This window comes from Giraffa tippelskirchi, chromosome 3, assembly GCF_054371585.1.
Source record: "Giraffa tippelskirchi isolate mGirTip1 chromosome 3, T2T-mGirTip1v1.2.pri, whole genome shotgun sequence".
In the NCBI taxonomy this organism is placed as follows: domain Eukaryota; kingdom Metazoa; phylum Chordata; class Mammalia; order Artiodactyla; family Giraffidae; genus Giraffa; species Giraffa tippelskirchi.
In genome coordinates this window covers 105401614-105421652 of record NC_137277.1, presented here as the reverse complement: position 1 = coordinate 105421652, position 20039 = coordinate 105401614, and the positions used below count along the sequence as shown (strand labels likewise).

General features: G+C 35.6%; 1 protein-coding gene and 1 non-coding gene across 14 annotated transcripts in view; one reads left to right on the top strand and one right to left on the bottom strand.

Moving 5' to 3' along the window:
- STAM2 (signal transducing adaptor molecule 2) overlaps positions 1–20039 on the bottom strand; it is a 46801-nt gene that overhangs the window by 5958 nt on the left and 20804 nt on the right. For 7 of the 13 annotated variants that reach the window (XM_081578053.1, XM_081578060.1, XM_081578056.1 and 4 more), the window contains 8 exons: positions 19416–19562; positions 17371–17440; positions 16578–16764; positions 9667–9761; positions 7603–7685; positions 7381–7468; positions 5525–5579; positions 1294–1447 (listed from right to left, as the gene is read on the bottom strand). In XM_081578053.1, the coding sequence (XP_081434179.1) occupies positions 1294–1447; positions 5525–5579; positions 7381–7468; positions 7603–7685; positions 9667–9761; positions 16578–16764; positions 17371–17440; positions 19416–19562 (879 nt within the window). The remainder of the gene's footprint in view (positions 1–1293; positions 1448–5524; positions 5580–7380; positions 7469–7602; positions 7686–9666; positions 9762–16577; positions 16765–17370; positions 17441–19415; positions 19563–20039) is intronic. The other 6 variants (XM_081578054.1, XM_081578057.1, XM_081578062.1 and 3 more) reach the window with 1 other exon arrangement.
- On the top strand, positions 1541–1613 carry TRNAF-GAA (transfer RNA phenylalanine (anticodon GAA)). Its single transcript has one exon. It is a non-coding gene; the product is annotated as a tRNA-Phe (tRNA).

Below are 20039 nucleotides of genomic sequence, written 5' to 3'. Positions count from 1 at the left end.
GCTAATGGTGTGTTACTCTAACTTTTTCTTCTGTGAACTTTTCTTTTTCAAATTAGAATAGGAACTTTAAATATTTCAAATGCTATTATGCATGAATAGTATAGATAACATTCTAAGAAGAATCAAACTAGACAGAATGCTAACTTTTTAAAGGAATAAATTGTCCTTAGAAAAACACAGATTGTAAACAGTATGCAACTAAACATAAAAATCTGACACAGGAAGGACAAATACCCTTTTCAGACACACAAAGAAGTATATACAATATCTAGTCCTATAACACAATGGCACAGACATTTCTATTTTGTTTCATGTTCACAGCAGCAGCAGATAAACAGAAGCAATACTGAATAAACTCCAGCTGTCTTTTGCACCCAGAAGTCCTTTCTACCCTCACATGTAATGACTCTCATCATTTTCAGAAGTTCAGGGAACAGCATATTTGATAAATGCATCTTGTCTGATGTGACAGTTACCATAGTAACTATTCTTTTTTTACTTAACAATTATGCTGTGTCAAGTCACCTAGATTATGCATCCACATTCTGCTTCTCCTTGGTGTCTCCTTCACACACTCCTTTACATACCAGTTTTCATACATTAACATGAAATTTGTTCATCCAAGCTCATTCTGAATTCAACTGCTAACTGGCTGAAATTTGAAAAAGACTTCAGAATACTGGATACTGACAAATATAAATATTCACTTCAGCTGGGAAGCGCAGAAAAGGTGTAAAAAGCCCTGGAAAAGATGTTCATGAAAGGCTCATGGAACCTGTATGTATAGGCCTGCATCGTATCCTCATCATGTGTGGATTTTTAACAGTGTAAGCCGTACATCTGAGAAAAACATGATCTGAGAACAAAATAAGTTCTTAAAGCCTTTTTAATAATCATAGAAGTTAAAGAAATCTTATCAGAAATTTAAAATAAATGTTAGATTTTGCTTGCTGAGCAACAGGAACAGCATCAGTACCTCATCTGGAGGACTCCTGATATGCCAGGCTCTGTCCTAAATCAAAGGATTTAAACTTACAAAAGCTTATGAAGACCAGAACTCTTCTCATATATTTAATAGTCTCTTCATTATGTTATAAATGAACTAAAATATATTTGTGAAATATGAGTGTCTAATTGTCTTGGTGAACACTTAACTGTTTATCCAACATTTTTCTGACGAAGATGGATTTTATAATGTTATTCATGGACCACAGAAATTTTAATACTATGCTTTTTTTTTTAATTTAAAATTTTTTTTAAATTTTGAAAAATGTTCTCAAAAGATATGCTCACCTGAATTGGAACTCCAGTTGATGAAGATGGGTAATGTGCTGGATGGTGGATCTTTGAATAGACTGAATATACTGGCGCTTCATTCATCAACTTATTATAAAGTTCCAGAGCTTCTAAGACTTTTACATTCAATTCAGACAATTCTGAATGCTTCCTGATATAGAAGAAAAGCTCTTTAATACTTTTCAAAGTTTTTAAGCATTTAAGCATATTTTTAGCAACATACCAGACTAATAAAAAGAAGGGCTTCCCTGTGGCTCAGATGGTAAAGCGTCTGCCTGAAATGCAGGAGACCTGGGTTCGATCCCCAGGTTGGGAAGATCCCCTGGAGAAGGAAATGGCAACCCACTCCAGTACTCTTGCCTGAAAAACTCCCTGGACTGTCGCCTGAGGAGCCTGGTAGGCAACAGTCCATGGAGTTGCAAAGAGTCAGACACAACTGAGCGACTTCACTTTTCACTTAGCAACATAAATTATTTTTTAAAATTTACATTTTCTATTCATATTTTAAAAGATTCTACTATGAAAGAATATTCAAACAGGGAAAACAGGAGGAGGAATTATTTACTTCATGTAATGACTAGGCTGATATAACTTCATAATACTAGGGGAATTTCTTTCCACAACTCATAAAATGCAAGCAATTCATAATTTTGGTGCTAGAAGAATTATTTTTCTTATGTTACAGGTTTCTATTAAAAATTCAATTACAAACAAGAGTAATTTTTGAATTTAGGACGAGTCCAAGTCCTAATTAAAAATCTTAGTAGAAGAAGAAAGTACTCAGGCAAGGCCCAGAGCCAAGTGTGAGATACAATATGACTGAGATATAAGCACATTCACAAACAAAATGACACATTTTTATTTGCTTATACTCATGAAAGGCTCAACTAAAAAAAATTAATAATTATCCTGGAAAATGCAAATGAAAAAAATGTATACATAAACTAGTCTCTACAGCATGTTCATTGGTTTCTTTTGAAAGTGAGTGAATATAGGTCCAAATAAGAATATTTTCAAGTTTGCATCTTCAAATCTACCCAGGGAATTCCAAAGCCAGTCCTTTCAACTTGGTACAGTTTTGCTATCATTCTGGGGTAATAAAGAACTCCCTTTACAACTGACAGGTTCATAAAAGTTAAATGGCCACTTAATCTGGCCTAAAGCACCCACAAATCTGTTTATTAATGTAGCTTTTAAAGTATATACACAGAGAGACTCAAGAGACAAGAAGCAAAGCAAGCAGCCAGACACAGGGCTACCCAATATATGACCTGGACTGAGTCCTACCAGGACTTGTCACCTTTTGTCTATCAGAGACTGTTATGTCTGAAACAAAAAGTGCTGTTTGCTCTCTTGCGTGTGTGACTGTATCAAGGAGGTTGAACTCAACTTTCAGAAATATTGGTTATAAATTGCACAGGAAGTTTCAGAAATAAGCATCCATGCTAACAGATGTGTCACTAAGAACCATAGGCTCTAAAGAACCATAGGCTCTAAGAACCAGAGTCTATGTAACCCAGTTTTACACTAATGAAACATCAGAAGAACAGTGAAGAGCAGGCTGAATGGACACTTGAGATCACCTTCAAGGATTTGAGACACAATCCCAAAGCAGCAACAAATTTTTACTAAACTGTGCCTGACACTATCCTGGGACAGAGAAATAAGCCAAAAGTATCATTCTCTCCTTCAGAAAGACAGCAGTCTGTTAGGAAGACAAGGCCTGAAAAATAGCAAATGATATAAGATAGCATATAACCGAATGCAAAATTCAGTGAAATAGGTAGGGGACCGAAGAGTTTAGAGGAGGGGATTAATGTGATTGACAAGGCTTTATGGAGAAGCTGGGACTTAAGCTGGTACCCCAGGAAGGATGGAAAGGTCAAGCGAAAAAGGAAGCCCAAGTCAGGTCAGTGGGACAGTGTAAATTAAGGCAACTGAAAGAAACAAGAAGGGTACACAAGGGAAGAGTGAAAAGTGGTAGAAAAGGCACTTTGATAGAGTTGGTAAAAAATGGTTTTTGGAAGGCAGTAGGAAAGAACGTTAGAACAGCCTGAAACATAGTTAAGCTCAGGCTATGGATCTTTCTTCAATAACTCTATCTACACCTTTTTTTGAAGTCAATTTACATGTATACCGAATGTAATTTCCTAGTATGATAAATGCTACAAAATTTCATTCTGTACAATGACAGAAATGAAAGCTAAAATTTAATATTCTGACAGTAGAGTTGTTTTTCTTCTTAGGAAAAACAAACTAATGGTGATCCATTCAAGGGAGGAAACAATATTTTATTCATCTCTGAATGCTTAACAAGGGTAAATAGTCAATAAAAATTTGTTGAAGAACAGCAAGCATTTTTCAAAACAAGAGCTGCATCTGCAGTCAGTGGGCATGAAACAGAAAATGCCAGCTGGCCTATTCAGAGACTGAAATTAAAGAGAACTGGTTAACAGGTGAGCTTTTGCTCAAAAAAGTAACTCATATCAAGAGTAAAGAATATCTTCAGAGAAAAAAATTTAAAAAATAGAGAGATTATTTTCCTTTGAAAATATTCTTTATTGACAAAAATAAAATTATACTGTCGTATCTTTGGCTTTTTTAACTACATGTCAATAGATGTTTAACAATGATAATACTTTTTACTGTAGAATGTGTGGATGTGTAATTTTTTTTAACCAATCTCACATTGAAAGACATTTTAGTTACTTTCAAGTTTGTTATTGTAAATAACACTGTGAAGAACACCCAAAGAGCTAAATCTGCATATATCCCTATGTATTTACTATGGGCCTGAATTGCTGAGTTAAAAGATATGGACTATTTTTAGTCTTTAGAAAGGTTTATAATAATTGCAGCCCTAGCCACACCTAAGATAATACTATTTTCTTTTTAATCTTTTAAAAAAATAATTTTATTTATGTATTTGTTTGGCTGCGCTGGGTCTTCACTACTGTGTGGGCAGGCTTTTCTCCAAGTGTGGTGAATGGGGGCTAGCTGCAGTGAGCGGCTTCTCTTTACGGCGGCTTCTCGTTTCTGAGTACAGGCTCAAGAGGGTTCAGGCTTCAGTAGCTGCAGCATGTGGGCTCAGCAGCTGCAGTTCCCTGGCTCTAGAGCACAGGCTCAGTAGTTGTGGTACACGGGCTCAGTTGTGCCGTGGCACATGGGATCTTCCCAGATTTGGAATTGAACTGTGTCTTGTGCATTAACAAGCGGATTCTTTACCACTGTGCGACCAGGGAAGCTCTCTTTTTAATCTTTTCTATGTGATTATTCACTAACCATTAACATACCTGCACTGAAACCAAAATAACAGATTATCAGTAGATACTCCATGCTTTCTCCAAAATAAGACCAAAAAATATGATGAAATTGACACCATCATTTCATTTACTGAGACAGGGATTTATTTCTCATTTCTATAGAAAATACAACAAATTTATTAAAAAAAAAAATCCTAGGGAACAAAGATTATAATCCTCAGTGACTAGAAAAAACCTTGCTACTACTTTTCTCTGGTAAAGGCAGATAAGAAGCAAAGTAGCTCCTGTTCTTCCTATGCTGTTTTATACCCAAGTTCAGTAAACAGATACTAGAAAGGGAGGATGGTGGGACACTAAAGCCTTCTTCCTTGTCTGCCATTCACCATGGCTGCCCCCTCTGACTTAAGATATAAAGCTCTGAGGAATAAGAAAAAAGGGCAAAACTAAGTTAAAAGCTCAAAACCCTGACAGTCTGACCTTCAGTGCTGCTATCTCTAAGGAAGAGTAAGCCTCGATGGGATAAGCAAATTAAAAGTACAGAAATACAGGAAGAAATATGAGAAGAGAAGGTGTGTAAATCAGATTTAGAGTAAAAAAAGAAATTTCACTGGAAAGTTTTACAAATACTACTTTTCATTATATAATAAAACAGTGCTTGCCTATGATTCCTGTTCTCATTTTGTGCTCTATTCAAATTTACTCTTCATTACTCATTATCCCTCAACTCCAACCCAAGTACCAAAATGAAGATAGGAGTCCATCATTCTACATATAATACACTGCCATGAAAAAAGCTATTACCGAAATCAGAAGTGCCATTCTATTAGTCTGTAAGGGTTTTCAGAAACATAAACAATTTCAAAAGCTTGAACAGTTCCACAAAAACCTCCTATAGCTTCAAGTTCTGCCAAACCAAGTCAACATAAGAAACCTATACTTGTCATTTCCTGCATGAAGAATCTCACCTATCAATCTCTTCAAGTTTTTCGTCTATCATTGGACCCATCTGTTGGCAGATATCTGTAAACACAAAAATATTTAAGAATCTTGAAACTAAAAAACCAGTTTAAGTCAATTTCAACGATTTTTAACAACAGAGCACCAATATGTAACGCCATGTAAAATATAAAGAGAATTAAGTTATGCTAGAGAAAGGACTGTAATAGACCAAACAGTAATACTATTCAGCACCAATATTAATATCATGTGACCAAGGCAAAGTAAAAATCAGAACAGAAATCCCACCATGTTCTTTCGAAGTACTACTTTATAGACTGCAATTTGGAGTTATCTCAAAACCCTTAAAAATACTTAGAAACAATAAATATTAGCTACAATAAAATGAAATTGTCACAGTATATAAAATAACATAATTATATACAGATTAGATATGAAAATTTTTCATTTATTTAAACCATTTCAAAATAAGACAGTTTGTATATCTCCAAATGTAAACATTGATACAGTAGCACAATATTCTATATTCATAACCAGACTTTCTTCTATAAAAAATTTAATAACATTTATACAAGACTGCCAAGAGAAATATCAATAACCTCAGATATGCAGATGACACCACCCTCATGGCAGAAAGCAAAGAACTAAAAAGCCTCTTGATGAAAGTGAAAGAGGAGAGTGATAAAGTTGGCTTAAAACTCAACATTCAGAAAACTAAGATCATGGCATCCAGTCCAATCACTTCATGGCAAATAGATGGGGAAACAATGGATACAGTGAAAGACTATTTTTGGGGGCTCCAAAATCACTGCAGATGGTGACTGCAGCCATGAAATTAAAAGATGCTTGCTCCTTGGAAGAAAAGCTATGACCAACCTAGATAGCATATTAAAAAGCAGAGACATTACTTTGCCAACAAAGGTCCGTCTAGTCAAAGCTGTGGTTTTTGCAGTAGTCATGTATGGATGTGAGAGTTGGACTATAAAGAAAGCTGAGCACCGAAGAACTGATGCTTTTGGACTGTGGTGTTGGAGAAGACTCTTGAGAGTCCCTTGGACTGCAAGGAGATCCAACCAGTCCATCCAAAAGGAAATCAGTCTTGAATATTCACTGGAAGGACTGATGTTGAAGCTGAAACTCCTATACTTTGGCCACCTGATGAGAAGAACTGACTCATTTGAAAAGACCCTGGGAAAGATTGAAGGTGGGAGAAGGGGATGACAGAGGATGAGATGGTTGGATGGCATCACCGACTCGATGGACATGAGTCTGAGTAAGCTCCAGGAGTTGGTGATTGAGAGGAAAGCCTGGCGTGCTGCAGTTCACGGGGTCGCAAAGAGTCAGACACCACTGAGCGACTGAACTGAACTGATACATTTATCCCAGAGATTTTTCTCCCAATGGATTTCTTAAAAAGGCACAAAGACATCTATTTTAATTGCTTCAAATTTCTTAGAGAGTAAAAAGACACATCAGCATGCATCAAATACCCCTACATTACAAAGTAAACATATATCATGTATAATTTTGACCTTTAAAATTCTGATACAAGAGAATTAGAAGAGGAATAAGAATTTCTAACATTTTGACTCAGTTACTTTATGATGCTATTTCTAATTCTGTCCTTTTCTGAACTGCAAATTTCATGAGTGGGCTTACAGAAAAGTAAAGACTTGCCCAACGAACAGGATAGGCAGGTTGTAACATCTTCCAAGTCATATGTTTACTATTTTACTATGCTAGTCTACTTCCCACCAAAGATTTCTAATCTCTGGAAGCAACCCGAGGCAGAAAAAATTTAAGACATTATAAATCGCTAAAACATTAAATGACATTAAGGTAATCCCTAATATTCACTTAGTACCTTCTAAGTCCAAGAGGTCTTGGGAGTCTGGTTTTGAATCTGTTGGATCTATACTCTGCAGTACCTGCAGGGCTCTATCCATCTTATCCTAAAAAAGTAACAGGACACTTTATGGAGAGGTTTAATTTCAATGATTAGAAATATTTATTTTCAAGCATTCTCAAGAATAACACATTTTAAAAGTCTTGACAGTGTAACTATTAAACAAAAGAATGACTCTACCTCATCTATATAAACAGGCTCAGGCTCTGATTTCTTAATTTCCTCCTCCTCCTCATCAATTATATTCAATTTGTCCACAGCTGCTATGGAAACAAAGTAAACTTTAAGTTCCTCAGTATTTACTTTGGTAGTTTAGTCATTAATTTATAAATAGCCTGTGATTATTCATAAGAAAAAAAAAAGGAAACTCTAAATAATCATAACATTTCATAATCAATATACGTTATTAAATATGTTCACTGATTCATGCCACAACTATCTATTTAGCCCTTACTATATGATAAGTATTGTTCGAGGCAATGAAAATACACTAGTGAATAAAACAAACAGGAATCCTTACCCCGATATAATTCTAGTGAAAGAAGTAAGCAATATTAACGGAAACTGTCATTACAGGCACCTTCCTAAAACTGAGTGTTATTGCTAGGGTGAAAATATATATACGAGAGTAGAGTATTATCTAATTAGCTAATTTCAGAGTTAAATCTATGAACTACACTCTTTCCTGCTATAAAAAATTATTTTCTACATGTAAAAAACAAAAAAAAGAGACCTGATTTCAACCTGATAATAATTACAGCCACACAAAACAAAAACTTTTCTTAGAAAAGGGAAGGTTGAAAAATAACTTAAAAAAATATATATATAGAAAATTATTTAAATGCTCACTGGAGAACTGCCACAATGTACTACATTTTAATAAAGTAAATTTGAATTAAAAATTATAATCAAAAACTATACAACCAAAGAAGTTTTAAGTCCCAACAGTTATTTCAAATATTTAGTTAACTTTCAAGTATGCCCTAAGAAGCAGAGCTCAGCATAACATTAAGATTTACTGAAAATCCAGGGTATTTTTTACCTTTAAAAATAGAAGCTCAATTTCTCCAGCCTATAGTGGATTCTATGGTATTCCCTGAGCATGGTCTATCAAGCTATTAAAACTAGTGTCTCCAGTGTTCATATCTACTTAAGAGTCAGACTGGAGGGAAAAAAAGTATTGAGTAGCAGAGTACTCAGTATCCATCTCTCTCAATTTTAATTGAATGCATCATTCAATCTATACAAAGATGATGCTACACATGCTGTAGAGAGCTTTCAATTTAAATTCTCTAGAACTATAAAGATTAGAAGCAGTATGTTCAGCAGCTATGTCAGTACAAGTACATTCGAATGGCAGAATAGCCGACCTTAGAATCCTGGCTCTTCCACCTACTAGCCAAATAACCTCAGCCTCAGTTTTCTTATCTATAAAGTGGGATATCAAAAGTACCTATCTCACAGACTTAAGCAGATTAAATGAAATAGTGCAAGCAAAGGACTTTGCACAACACCTGATAAACGAGTGCTTAAACACCACTCAGCAATTTTATTTCTGACCCTCACCATCATTAGTATTATTACCAGTTGCTCTGCACACTCGGCACCACAACCCTGCCCCCCAACTCCCCGCCTGCCTAACAAATGGACGCCTTCTTGACATGGTTGGCAGCACCTGTGTGGAAATGTCTGTGGCTGCAAAACAGGGAAGTTCAGAAGATGTGAACTAGGAATCTACTGTCTTGATTACATTACTTTGTTACGTTCTGAGTTCCCCGGGACCAAATCAATGTAAGGAAAAATCTACAATTTAGGAGTACTCCTAACCCCTGTAATCACACTCGGCACTTGTCACGGATCCCCCAACCTGCCTGCTTTGATACTGTGCTTCAATGATGAATAAAACATTTTTTGTACTAGACAAATGCAAATTGCCTCTTAAAACATAATTACACTGATTTAAATATTTACATGGTCAAGCACAGCTTACTTTATGCCTTATATGTACCTATGCACATTAACTCTCAAAGGATTTAAAATATAATGATAAGGAAATAACTCTTATTTGGAATTGACCTGGGATAAATTAACCCCTTAATTTGAGAAGTAGGTTAAATTGTATTGCCTATAAATAAATTATTCAAAACAAGAATTAAATGCCAATCTACTTTATATTTCAAACCGAATCATAAAATTCAAACAAAAAACTTCAATAGATTTAACCTTTCCATAGATTTAACTTACCTGCCTCCGATTCTATGTTTAAATTACATGTTACAAAATTAGATGGGAAGAGTCCTATTCCTCTGTGATTTTCTCCTTTCCACCAATTAGCATCACTGAAAATACAGTACAAAAACGCCATTTGTTACTCTATATTTCATTTCATTAGTATCAAGAGTAATTAAGATAAAAATTAAATTTAGTATACTTTGAAAATACTAGTTCAAATCCCACTATATTTAAAAGTAGTTCTTCTTAAACTTGTGTGTTAGTTGCTCAGTCGTGTCTGACTCTTTGTGACCCCATGGACTATAGCCCTTCAGGCTCCTCTGTCCATGGAATTCTCCAGGCAAGAGTACTGGAGTGGGTAGCCATGACTTCTCCAGGGGATCTTCCTAACCCAGGGATCGAACCTGGGTCTCCTGCATTGTAGGCAGTTTCTTTACCACCTGAGCCACCAGGGAAGTAAATTTAATAAGAGATCTAAAAAAGTACAAATAAAATAAACATCTATATTCTCATACTGAAATTCAGAACCTATCAACAACTGGTCATATTTGATTCTGCGCTTTAAAAAAACCCAAAACATTACAGATAACACTGAAGTTTCCTTTATGAACACCTCCAAATCCCAAACTCACATCCATCCTTCATATCACCACAAAGTTGATATGTGACCTTCCTTCAGATGCATTTTTTATTCACTTACTATATCTATAAACTCTATATTTATCTATAGAACTTACTCTACAGGTATAGATATATACAGATATCTATAGCTAACTCTATAGATATTAAGTTGGTACAAAAGTGCAGTTTTGCATTGCTGAACTTTGCTATTTGATATTGGATTATTCTTAAATAAATATGGTTATGTTATACACCATTTTAATGTACATTTCTTGCTTTATGTTTTTTTGCTAATGACTTATTATTTGCTATTTATTTTATATTTATTTTAGACTAGGGAAATGATGTTAGACAAGAAGCAAATTGGAGCGGTTTTCTTACTTGAGTTCAAAATGGGTCGTAAAACAGCAGGGACAACTTGCAACATCAACAACACATTTGGCTCAGGAACTGCTAATGAATGGACAGTGCAGTGGTGGTTCAAGAAGTTGTGCAAAGGAGACAAGAGCTTTGAAGATGAGGAGCATAGCGGCCAGTCATCAGAAGGTAACAACACCATCAAAGCTGATCCTTTTACAACTATACAAGAAGTTGCCAAAGAACTCCAAGTCAACCGTGCTATGATCATTTGGCATTTGAAGCCAATTGGAAAGGTGAAAAACCTCGATAAGCGGGTGCCTAATGAACTGACCACAAATCAAATAAATCATCATTTTGAAGTGTCATCTTCTCTTACTCTATGCCACAACAACAAACCATTTCTTGATCAGATTGTGACATGCAACGAAAAGTAGATTTTATAAGATAACTGGTGATAAGTTATAAGATATCTTTTATAAGATAACTAGCTCAGTGGTTGGACTGGTAAGAAGGTCCAAAGCCCTTCCCAAAGCCAAACTTGCACCAAGAAAGGTCCCAGTCACTGTTTGGTAATCTGCTCCCACTGTGATCCACTACAGCTTTCTGAATCCTGGTGAAACCATTGATCTGAGAAGTATGCTAACCAAATCGATGAGATGCACCAAAAACTGCAATGTCTGCAGCCATCCTTGCTCAACAGAAAGGGCCCAATTCTTCTCCACGACAACCCCTGACCACATGTTGCATAACCAATGCTTCAAAAGTTGAACAAATTAGGCTACAAAGTTTTGCCTCATCCGCCATATTCACCTGACCTCTCACCAACTGACTACTTCTCTGAGCATCTCAACAACTTTTTGCAGGGAAAATGATTCCACAAACCAGCAGGAGGCAGAAAATGCTTTCCAAGAGTCAAATCCCGAAGCACGGATTTTCTAAATTTTTCGAAACCACTTTCTTAAGGTTTTAACATACAAAAAGCTGTACCTATTCACTGTACAACTTAATGGATTTGCAAATTAGTATGCATCTGAACATCATCACCACAGTTTATACAATATATATATTACCTCCTAAAACTTTCTCCACTCATATCTATTTATTAATTTTTTGTGATAACACAATGTAAGATCTCCCTTCACAGCAAATTTTAAGTGCACAGTACAGTATTATACTGTAATGGCAACCCACTCCAGTACTCTTGCCGGGAAACTCCCATGGACGGAGGAGCCTGGTAGGCTGCAGTCCATGGGGTCGCTAAGGGTCGGACATGACTGAGCGACTTCACTTTCACTTTTCACTTTCATGCATTGGAGAAGGAAATGGCAACCCACTCCAGTGTTCTTGCCTGGAGAATCTCAGGGACAGGGGAGCCTGGTGGGCTACCATCTATGGGGTCGCACAGAGTTGGACACAACTGAAGTGACTTAGCAGCAACAGTATTATAACCCTAGACATAATGCTGTAGAGTAGAACCCTTTAGGATTGATCTGGAGCACAGATTTTTATGCTACAGGAATAAGTAAACTTATTTCTCATTGGCAAAAATGTGTTGATTGAAATGGTTCCTATTTTGATTAATAAAGCTATGTTCGAGCTTAGTTATAATGATTTAAAATTGATGGTCCAAAACCACAATTACGTTTGCACCAACCTAATATAAATGTTGTATATTGTCACCCTGCTTATTTAACTCATATGCAGAGTACATCATGAGAAACGCTGGGCTGGAAGAAACACAAGCTGGAATCAAGACTGCCGGGAGAAATATCAATAACCTCAGATATGCGGATGACACCACCCTTATGGCAGAAAGTGAAGAAGAACTAAAGAGCCTCTTGATGAAAGTGAAAGAGAAGAGTGAAAAAGTTGGCTTAAAGCTCAACGTTCAGAAAACTAAGATCATGGCGTCTGGTCCCATCACTTCATGGGAAATAGATGGGGAAACAGTGGAAACAGTGTCAGACTTTACTTTTTTGGGCTCCAAAATCACTGCTGATGGTGATTGCAGCCATGAAATTAAAAGACGCTTACTCCTTGGAAGGAAGGTTATGGCCAACCTAGATAGCATATTTAAAAGCAGAGACATTACATTACTTTGCCAACAAAAGTACGTCTAGTCAAGGCTATGGTTTTTCCAGTGGTCATGTATGGATGTGAGAGTTGGATGGTGAAGAAAGCTGAGCGCCGAAGAATTGATGCTTTTGAACTGTGGTGTTGGAGAAGACTCTTGAGAGTCCCTTGGACTGCAAGGAGATCCAGTCAATCCATCCTAAAAGAGATCAATCCTGGGTGTTCATTGGAAGGTCTGATGTTGAAGCTGAAACTTTAATACTTTGGCCACCTCGTGCGAAGGGTTGACTCATTGGAAAAGACCCTAATGCTGGGTAGGATTGGGGGCGGAAGGAGAAGTGGACGACAGAGGATGAGATGGTTGGATGGCATAACCGACTCGATGGACATGGGTTTGGGTGGACTCCGGGAGTTGGTGATGGACAGAGAGGCCTGGCGTGCTGCAACTCATGGGGTCGCAGAGAGTCGGACACGACTGAGCGACTGAACTGAACTGAACTGAATATAAATGTTAATCACTACATATCTTTTAAATTTTATACGTTAACTCTTTCAGATTTTATTAATCCCTTTTAAAGATCCGTCACACAGATATGGCATATTTGACGTACTCATCCCCATGCAGGCAGACATTTAGGTTATTTCCAGTCTTTTCTTTCACCTTATAAAGGCTGGGGTAATAATCATTCTAGATTTTAGGGCACACATGCAACAATTCTCTAGGCATGTTCACAGAGATGGGCTTGCTGGGCCACAGAACCTAAGCATTTTCCATTTTACTAATGTTGTCAAATGTTCCCTGAAGTGGTTGTGGCAATTCACCAACCTCCTTTCCCTCAGCAGCATGTGAGAATGTCATTTTTGCTCACATGTGTTAACTGTCCAGGCAACACTTGGTATTGCACAGGAAAAATCATCTCTTACTGCTGTGCCCATTTGCACTTCTGAACATCCAGACTGCCTCTTCCATAGACTGCTTGTTCATATCTTCTGTCCACTTTTCTTTTTCCACTGGGTCATTTGTCTCTTTTCATGAATATGTAGGAGTTCTGTACATATATGAATAACATTTGTTTGTCTGTATTATGCAAATACCTTGAACTCCTCAATCTATTCTCCTTTATATTTGCCTAATAGTTTCATATTTTCCTTTATAGCGCTCTTCCACATTTAGGTCTTTATTTGGAATGAAATTTTATGTACTACGTGAAGCTGAATCAAATTTTATTTATACGGCATAGAAAGTCATTCATCCCATCAAAATTTATTTAATAGTACATCATTTTTCCTACTGATTTATGACAGTCTATCTTTCAAACAGCAAGCTGCTATCTGTTCATAAGCTTATTTCTGGATTCCATCCTGTTGCAATAGTCTATATTTATTATAACCTCTTAATATGCCTAAGAGGGACTATTAGGCAAAACTTGCTATGTGACAGGAAAAGTACCTTCTCTGTGTTATTGTAGACTTTCATATTTCCATATTAATGTCAAAATAAAAATGTTTCCAAGTTCTCTGAAAAAAAGTCTTATTGAGCTTTTAATTAGAAATGAACTGTTTACGTATTAATATTAGGAAAAGTAATCTTTACAATATTAAGGTTTCTTCAGCACAAATGACATCTCACTCCATTTATATTTATTGATATATAAATATATATTTTATTTTCTTTCATATCTTTCAAAGGATTTATAATTTTTTCCATGAAGTCCTTAAGTATCTTTGTTAGGTTTATTTATTCCTAGATCCTTTATAATATTTGGGAGCACTGAGAATGACATTTTTTGGTATATTCTGTTAATAAGGAATCTGCACCTGTCTATCAGCTGAGTATTTCTTAAACTGAAGTCTGAGAATGATATATTTTCAAGGGACTTCAAGTTCTATATGTGAAGTTTTAAATTTTGTACTTTTAATTTCAACAGAATATAAAAACAATAGATATAGTCATATTCCGGATCATCCAGATGACCTTTTTTAATGCAAGATGGCCATTTAACTTTAGTACCCAAGTGTGCATTTGTGTTTAAAATCTTGCCAGTAATAACCAGTCTCCTAGAATGACAACATTTAACTTAGGTTGTTGATGAGCAGCACATCTATGGCAGTTTTAAGACTGGGGTCTCCTAACATCAAAATGACATTTAATCAATCTACATATTCCATCATATTAATGTTGAATTCTCTTAGTAGTTTACAACAGAAAAAAACATTCTCTTTTGCAAGGATAAGTCTTAATTGAAAATAGTTTCATATTAGTCTAAGTTATTTAATGGATTTGTGCTTTAACTAGACATCAGCGAAAAGACACATGGCTTCACAATGATGTAACCCTTTACATACTGCAAGCCTGCAGACTGTAACAGATACATAATGCCACATGAACATCAAATGACATCAAGGGATATGGTGTGTATGAAGGTGTCACAACAACCACATAAGAAACAATCAGAAGAAAATTGAGTTATCAGAGCAGTGAGCAGAACAGACTTGCTGAAGAAAATGAGGAAGCAGCTGTGCCACTGATCAGTACTGTTATTTACCTTGTGAGCTGTAACTTACACTGGAAAATTCTCTCATTACATAAAAATAATGCTCATTTTGTAGTTTTGGTTCTATTTATTTTATAAATGTCCTTAATTTTATGCTTGTATAAAAGTATCAGATGTGTAAACTTAAGTTCTTCTATAAACATTTACACCCAGAAGCCTGACATTTCAGACTGTCAGCATTCAGACCCCATACTAACCCTTCACCTTCACATCTATTTATTCTCCTTCAGGGATCATGTGCTCTACTCCAAATGATTATTTAAAAAAGAAAAACAAAAAAGACTCTTAAAGAAAAAAAATGATTATTTTCTAAGTAAACATAATGTTATCTTGACTGTGTAAGAGACCTTCATTTTCCTGTTCTGTAAAATCAAAGTTCATCCAAAGTGAACCCACTGGATAAGCCTTTTTTCCTACAGGTGTGTACCAGGTGTGACTCCGCTTTCTCCTGGACCCCAACATTACCTCTTATGGCATTCACCATCTTCATACCACATACTTACTTGTAAAGTAATCTTAACTTCCTTACTTGATTCTAGGTTTTATGAAGAAAGATTCTTCATTCTTTATTATATTCATTCTTATTATATTATATATTCCTCATTCTTTATTATAAACATAGCATATTCATATAACATTTTCCCAATAAATATTTACTGCAGCAAAGTAAGACCATTTTGGGTATCTACCCATTTAAAAATATACTAATGTATCTTACTAAGTTATTTATAATGGATACCAAATACATTTGCAATCTGTTAGTTAACAAGTTGTTAGGTCTCACTCTTGCTAAATTTCATCAATTTCTTTTAAAAGCAAACTAAAGTAGAATTAGGCTCAATACAGACAAATCTATTCTCTATTACCACTTTAAATGATAGGGAAATTGTGAGGGAGAGGCAGTAGCAGATTAACAAATGGGGAGGAACTGAGCATAGTTTTTAGCTGAGTTGATCAAAGGTATTACAGCTTCCTAAAGGTTTTTTTTTTTTGCCAGTAATTTTGGTATATATAATTCTCAATGTAAATACATTCAGATGACTGAATATTTCTGCTTCCCAATTATGATAATAAACAATATTATTCAATACATTTTTAACCCAAGATACAAAGAACACTTTATTACCAAATTTAACAAAAGAATAAGAAACTCAAACTACCCTGTCTAACTAATTTTAGAAAGAAATAACTAAGGCAGAAAAGGTTCTAGTATGATTTAAATACACCAAAGTCAAAAGCTGAATATTCAGCATTCTCAATTAAGGATATGATACTGAATAACTTCAAAATATTCCAGAAACATTTAAAACATACCTGTCATCCAAAACAATAATAATTTCACCATGTTTAAAGGTGAGTTCATTGTCCTCAACGGCTTCAAAATCATATAAAGCTCTCACTTTCCTTGCAACTTTATTACTTGACTGAATTTCTGCAGATGGATATAAGGGTTTTGTTTCTGTGTGCTGCTGCTTCTGCTCTTGCAATGATAATTCAATAGCTAGTTTGAAAAATTAAAATGCAAAAAACAAGACAGACAGTATTAACTCTGATTTTTTAAGAGTTTAAAAAGAAATATTACATAATGTACTATTTAATAAGAATAAATCAAGTGAATGTTATCTGTCAAGTTAAATACTAAACAATTAGCTTTTATGGGGTAGGGGTGGGGGGCAAAAGGGGGCAGGGCAGACAACTATGACATTTTTGAAAATAAAGTTTTTGCTCATTCCTTAACATCACAGTCTGTCATATACAGCAGCTATTATTTTTACAGCAAACAGATTGTGACATTATAATATGGGTAGCTTTCCATATAGGACAAGTCATGAACATATTTCTGTGCTTGACTCATAACTTTGGCATTAAAGAAAAGGTGAAATGTAATCTCTTCAAAAGTAGGACACTAAAAACTATTACTGACAAGGACTATGAATTCAATTAACCTTGTATCATGTCAGTTGTTTCTCTTAAGTTTTCAGACTCCACTAGTTTTTAGATTTGAGGTAAAATACTATAAGTAAACTCAGTTTTATTTTAATTTTTATTTCAATAAATCATTCTGCAAAGATCAGCAACACTAAATTACATGTGCTTGATCCTTTACCTTTAGCTATATCTTCATCTTCTTTGTTTTTGTTCAATGATGTACCGTTCTTGGCAGCAGCTGAGACAGTCTGTAATGTATAAGTAAAATGAACACAACTACCTTTTCAAAGAAAACACAAGCTCTATAATTACTTGCACATGCTAATTTAAAAAAACAACTGATGTAACTAATGAGTTTCACTTAAAAGTGAAGGTCTTTATGATAATTTTAAGTAGTTGTTTTCAAATACTAAGACAGAACATCAGAATTTTCAAGAAAATATGAAAAAAATCACAAAGGGCATGAACTGGCTTACATTTTGCATGAATCTTAGTATCTGACACAGAACCTGGCATAAAGAAAAGTACTTAAATATACATCTTTCCTGACTGCACTTCCTGATCTCGGTGGTCCAAAGTCTCTAATTCAGTGAGAGGTGCTACGCTGCTAGAGGCGTGGGGCTACAGGAAGTAGCAAGAAGCCAGGATAATGACTGAAGAGCAGAGGAGGGACGCAGACAACAGGGGCAGCTCTAGGTATACATGTTAACCCCCTTCACTACCCATTGTGTTTGAATGGTGGTGACTCTTCAGATATAGCAGAGGACTAAGGAAGGTCACGCTTAAACTTAAGGGCATGGAAGACAGAGATGTCCAGGGTTCCAAACCATCAACCAGTTCTTTAACACAGATTTTTGAGAATGACTTGCAGAAAGGACAGAGCAAGGAAATGCTGGCTTTTTATTACGTATAAGACTTTCATTCTTTAAATTTATTTTTAACTGGAGGATAACTGCTTTACAATGTTGTGTTGGCTTCTGCTGTTTATGACAATGTGAATCAGCTATAAGTATACATATATCCCCTCCCTCTTGAGCCTGCCTCCTACCCCATCCCCCATCCCACCCATCTACGTCATCACAGAGCACTGAAGCTGAGCTCCCTGTGCTGTACAGCTGCTTCCTGCCAGCTATTTATTTTACACACGATAGTACATATATATCAGCACTACTCTCTCAATTTGTACCACCCTGTTTCCCCACTGTGTCCACAAGTCCATGCCCCATGTCTGAAACTCTATTCCTGCCCTTCACATACATTCATCAGTACCACTTTTCTCGATTCCACTTATATGTGCTAATATATGATACTTGTTTTTCTCTTTCTGACTTATTTCACTCTCTATAACAGGTTCTAGGTTCATCTACCTCACTGCATCCTACTTTAAACCCATAGATCTGATCAACTAAAAAGATTCTTTTTGTCTTCAGTCTGCGGTCTAAAATTGAAAAAATACACAGTTCTCTTAGTTTCTTTCCCTAGCCTGTATCCTGAAAATACAAGAGACACTGACAGCAGAACCCAACATACAGTGTTTGTTCCCCACAGACCAAAATAAACTACTGACTCTGGGAATCATTATCCCTGCCTCCACCCTGGTCCTGCAAAAGCTGTCCCTATGTCCTCAAATAAACTTCTAGCCTTACAAGTCAACCCATTTTACAAGTAAACTAAAGCATACACCAGGTATGTTCACTCTTCAACAAACAGGCCTCAAGCTTTCTCAAGTTATGAAGTGATTCATGTCATTCCTCCCTCGACAACCTCTTTACTCCTCTTACATACTGAATTACATTCTAGCCTAAAAATTCTACTCTTCATCTTCTTCACCATCCCAGTCTACAGTTACCCCTTCTTCCTGGCATCTAACTTTTGCACCGCTCATCCATCTTTGTCACTTATAATCAGTTATTTTTCACATATATAAAGCTACCCTTTCAATTGACTATAAATACCTTGAACATAAGGGCTCTCTCACACATCTATGCCTTTTGCATGACTCTAGATTCAGAGTCGCATTAAACAGATTATTTATGGATGACTCACTTCTCAAAGTTCTCATGTGTAGAACTGACTCGACAATTACAGGCACTACACTAGACAAACTCATGTAGAGTGGAGGTGAGTAATGACTAAGATAGACCTTGCCAGCTTTGACATAAGGTATATACCTTCAAAATAGTATAGTATAGGGTCATCCATGAGTCTGAATGAATCTCTTACCTGAGAACCTGATGGAGGAAAAGTAACTCCTTCTTCTTTCATAGATTTAATAGTTGCAGATATTAGACTAAACTGAGGGTCCTTCTGAAATTCTTCTGACCATTCCACCATTAAAGATTTCAGTTTTTCACATACTTTAGGATGAGCCTTTTAAAGAAAAGGCAAAGAAAAAAATTGGTTAAAATAAGCACTTGAATTATTTAACAAAGAAAATTACCACCAAAATTCTCTAGTTTTATGGATATCCATAAAAGTCCAGCAATCCTTAGTTTAGATGAGCACTTGATAAATACCTATTTTAATATATACTTGTTTCTTGGAAAATTACCCTTTTTGAACATTAATGTTTATGTCTTATACAATGACAATGAATCTGTCATATTCAGAGATTATTTCATATTTTCCTAATATTCTCAATATTAAACTTTTTATATCAACTAAACTAAAATTCTGAGATTTTTGTCACTAATAGCGTGAACATAGTATTTCAGTTTCTATTACAAATAAATCAATAACAACCCCATCACGAAGACCCTCTCCACCCTGTTCTAAAAGAAAGGCCCCCTTTGCTCACCATCTCTAATGGGAATCAGGACAGAATGATGGTTAGTTTAGACACTGGTG